The following is a 4835-nucleotide window of genomic DNA, read 5'->3' as shown; positions in this document are numbered from 1 at the left end:
AGTTATATATAATATGTAAATAATTGTATATCTCAAAAGTAGTTATATATAATATGTAAATAATTGTATATCTCAAAAGTAGTTATATATAATATGTAAATATTTGTATATCTCAAAAAGTAGCTATATGTAATATGTAAATAATTGTATATCTCAAACTTGTTTCATTTTCCTTAACCTTTTGTTGGGTACACAGTTTAAATGTCTTAAAAATGGATTGATTATTCACAGTGGCAAATCATATGCTTGTATTTTTGTGTTACTTGGGTATAAAAGTAACTGAAAGCTGTGATGGTCTAAACATCCAAAAAATACAAACTTACAACTACATATAAAACCCCAAATATTGAACTACTTTTAAATATTTTGGAGTATTGTGCCACACACACATACACCCATATATGCAATAGGTATGTTATTTACTTGTCCGCAATAATTTAGTTTTCAAGCAGAGTTTATCTAGGTGGAGCCACTAAAATGGCAAATTTTGTGGAGTGATTATGTAGCTGAAATAGTTGGTGTATAGAGACAACTGTAACCAAAAGAAGCTAAGATTGATTAGTAAAATTAGGTAACCCTTTCATAAAGAAAGTTTTCTAGAGAGGTTGAGTTCCAGTATAAAAAAAAGAACAATGTTTTTGAATGGAGCCCCCTACCGTCATAAAAATAAACGTTTGTCGCTGCAAATATCTATAAGATTTGTGGGGAAAGAAAAAGAGACAAATGTAGCGATGTCATTTTGAATACACTTCACAGATTAATCATTCTTGTGAAGATAAAAAAAAAATGTTGGCAGGTACTTTGAAAAAGCTAGAACGATTTTCGTCAAATAATATTCAGGCTCTAGTATTATACAAAAGTTTTTTATGCTTAAAAATTCTTTACATCAAACTCAAAGTTTTGAAGCACTCATTTAGCTAGTTCTGTATTGTCAGTAGGACCAAATAGTTTACAGGGTTTATTTTCACTTCCCCCTCCCCTAACCTTTGTCAATCAGCGATAAAGTGGTATATTACGCTTAAATTGGAGGTCCGATCTCCCGATAGGCATAGCACAGATATCCACTTTTGTGGCATTGTGCCTTAATAACAAAGAAATAGAATTGTTTTCACTCGACGTAAGATCTGTTAACGTGCCAGAGACGAAATGAAAACCATATAACTAATAAACTTTACTGGTATTTTACATTGTAGTCGGTAAACTAGATGATAATATCCAATTAATAAATGAATAATAACACCATAACCCGAGCGTTTTCGAAAGGTGGACCTTTCTTCTTCAGGGGCAAACTGGGAATTAATAAATTAATAAATATCACACAGAAAATATGTCTGAAAAGTTCTTTTTTGGTGGGGGTGTATAATGGCGGGTTAACTCATGTTTACTAATTTCTATAAATGTTTTTAATAAACTATAAGCTTCTGTTGCTTATTGAAGATATCTCTGATGTGAAATTATATACTAGTGGTTTTCGTTATTCTAAACTTTTGAGGATTAACGAATAAAAGAAGTGTTCTTTGACTATATTGTTTTCATATTATTCTCGTGTGTGGGGGTTCTGTTATCATTGAGCTAAGCCTATAAATCGACAGATCAAATGCTTTTACACACCTAGAAATGTAACGACTTTAATTTATAAATGTGCATTATAAATCCGACAAAACAAAACACACTCAAAATGTATATAAACTAAATATATTAAAGAGGAAAGTCATAGACAAAAACATATGTTAAGTAGTGAAGTTAATAAAGCATTTTTTTCCATTTCTTTTATTATACGGGGACACTATAAGTTAATACCATTAATGTCTGGAATAAAATATTTAACTATTCTTCAGTTGTGACTTTTACACTTGATTAATCTTAAAAATTGTATTTCATGAATGTGAAATATTTTGTTTATATCTGTCTGTCTGTCTGAAGTGTATGTGATAGTAATTACATTGCAAAACTTAAAGATAAATAAAGTACGCGCTGCAAAATTACAAAGTAGGTGGAGATGTCGTTCGTATTCATTCTAGAGAAGAGTTAAGACGTTTCAGAGAATCCAAGACCTATTTTTCTAATGCTGTATGTTTCACCTAGCAACCATGTTTATTCACATTATACAGTAGATAATACATTATGTACAAGTAAAGTTTCGCGACGTATCTTTTACTTCGGTTTGAAAAAAATTGTTAAAACCTGAACAAAAGCAATATTTGTGATTTAACAGTACATGCAGTTAAGTGAACTGACTAAGTCAATATTAAAAAAGATATATATATATATATATATATATATAATTTTGATACATAGGAGAAGCATTGTGAACATTCGTTCGACCCCATTCACAGAATCACCGGCTGGAAAACCTGATATTTGAAAGATCCAGTTGGCAGAGACGTATATAGAGTAAAAAAACACAAGTTTTTAGTCATTCCGCAGTGACATTCCTTTTATAAACTGCTTAGTGAAGCAAGAGATGAAATGTAATATCTTTTTTTTGTCTTTGATATGTGATATTTGTTATAGGTATCATATGTTAGGAAATAGCGATTCAAAATATATATTTTGTCCGCTATTCAACTATATATGAATGTAGCAGCGTTTATAGTAAATCTCACACTTCTAAGATAAATGACAGTTAGGTTAGATAGAGATAGGGGCGGAGCCAGCCTCTTCCCGGTTGAGTTAAACAACATACTGAGGAGTGTGCACTCTTTAATCTTGTGGAAACGTACCGTAATATTTACAAAGTGAGCATTGGTCGTTAGGTGTAGGGACGACAAGGAAGACTAAGGCACAGAAATGTTTAGCTTCGCCGCCCCTGAATGAATAGACACGAGTCAAGTTGAACATGGTGTGTAAGGCTCGATATAACCGATTTTGATACCTGTAACATTGTTTACTGTGCATATCACGTGTGTAAGGCTCGATATAACCGATTTTGACACCTATAACATAGTTTACTATGTATATCACGTGTGTAAGGCTCGATATAACCGATTTTGACACCTATAACATAGTTTACTGTGTATATCACGTGTGTAAGGCTCGATATAACCGATTCTGACACCTGTAACATGGTTTACTGTGTATATCACGTGTGTAAGGCTCGATATAACCGATTCTGACACCTGTAACATGGTTTACTGTGTATATCACGTGTGTAAGACTCGATATAACCGATTTTGACACCTGTAACATGGTTTACTGTGTATATCACGTGTGTAAGGCTCGATATAACCGATTTTGACACCTATAACATAGTTTACTGTGTATATCACGTGTGTAAGGCTCGATATAACAGATTTTGATACGTATAATATAGTTTACTGTGTATATCACGTGTGTAAGGCTCGATATAACATATTTTGATACCTGCAGATGTACTGCCGCTGGTGTTGGTCTTCCAGAAAGAAACTAAACATAGTTTCCGCTGTGATGTTTAGGATTTGTTCTATCTTCCGAATGTCCGTGTTGAACTGAACCTTTAATCCCAGTTTTATTCTGTAGTCGTCAAGATATTTTAACATGATATCGGCCTAGAAGGAAAAAGAATGAACCTTATATGATAATGTCGTGTCAAGAGAAAATAACTTATAACTACTCTCAATAATGATGTCAGTGTACGTTAAATATAACATCAATATGTTGTTAGACGTCACAGAAAGCACTTGGAGACAAACACTTTATATAGATAATGAAATGGGCGTAAGCTGTGTAAAATATTTCACAACCCATTAGGTGATGAAAATTAATTTATAGTGTAATTTTAATACCAATAAAAATAAACTAAATGAAGGAAGAGCTATTTATAACACTATTTAGATACTTCTAAAATGTGTTAATATACTTATGCTATTCTGAGCTTTAAGAACACTTTTTTTCCAAACCTTTTAAGTATAGTAGTCTCTTCTAATATAACACAAAGATATGTGGTTGTATGATGTCAAATAAAAAATAATTTAATTTATATAGTAAAAATTCTTCAAAAAAATCTTATTCCCGCAATAGGTTTCCCATGACTTCTGGGCTATTAAGCGCATCATGCATGATTTTTAGGCAGTTAAAAGCAATTTTTCGATATTTGTAACAATTCCATTGATTTGGATAATTCCCGCTAAAAAAGCACTGTTTTAAAATCTAACGGTTGTCCCGAAAGTGCGTAAAAGCACTAAGAAATTCAGGTTTGCCTATGCACATGGTAGAGAAACCTAGAACTTTTTTCAGAGCCACTTGGTGTGACTAGCATTTCAAGCTGTTGATAATTGTTAAAAAAAGAACGTGTTCCATGTGACTTAGGTCAATAAGTTATGTGTGAAAAAGAATGTAATATCAAATGTAATATATATGGTGAAAACTATATTGAAGAACCTCAGGGACTGCTTAAGTTTTTGTTTCTCATGATATTTCGCTCAATACCAAGCTTAGTATTTATGATCCAATCTGACTGATATTTTACAATATCTGAGGAAAAATTTCATTTTCATCCTTTTACAAAAATGCACAAATTGATCCAAATCTGGATGCTTACCATATATTCACCATGAAGAGACAGTGACTTTGATGTACTACTTGATCCAAACCTGATATATACTCGTTACCAAGTGACAATGATTTTGATGTACTACTTGATCCAAACCTGATATATACTCGTTACCAAGTGACAATGATTTTGATGTACTACTTGATCCAAACCTGATATATACTCGTTACCAAGTGACAATGATTTTGATGTACTACTTGATGCCAAACCTGATATATACTCGTTACCAAGTGACAATGATTTTGATGTACTACTTGATACCAAACCTGATATATACTCGTTACCAATCGACAAATTGATTTTA

The 4835-nt window shown here is 32.1% G+C and overlaps 1 protein-coding gene across 1 annotated transcript in view; it reads right to left on the bottom strand.

Moving 5' to 3' along the window:
* LOC106460596 (FAD-dependent oxidoreductase domain-containing protein 2-like) overlaps window positions 1-4835 on the bottom strand; it is a 115912-nt gene that overhangs the window by 34173 nt on the left and 76904 nt on the right. Inside the window, 1 exon segment of the mRNA XM_013920317.2 lies at window positions 3364-3527. Within this exon segment, the coding sequence (XP_013775771.1) occupies window positions 3364-3527 (164 nt within the window).

The sequence above is a fragment of the Limulus polyphemus genome, unplaced genomic scaffold (assembly GCF_000517525.1).
Source record: "Limulus polyphemus unplaced genomic scaffold, Limulus_polyphemus-2.1.2 Scaffold34, whole genome shotgun sequence".
Lineage (NCBI taxonomy): Eukaryota > Metazoa > Arthropoda > Merostomata > Xiphosura > Limulidae > Limulus > Limulus polyphemus.
This window is presented reverse-complemented; position numbering and strand designations above follow the sequence as displayed.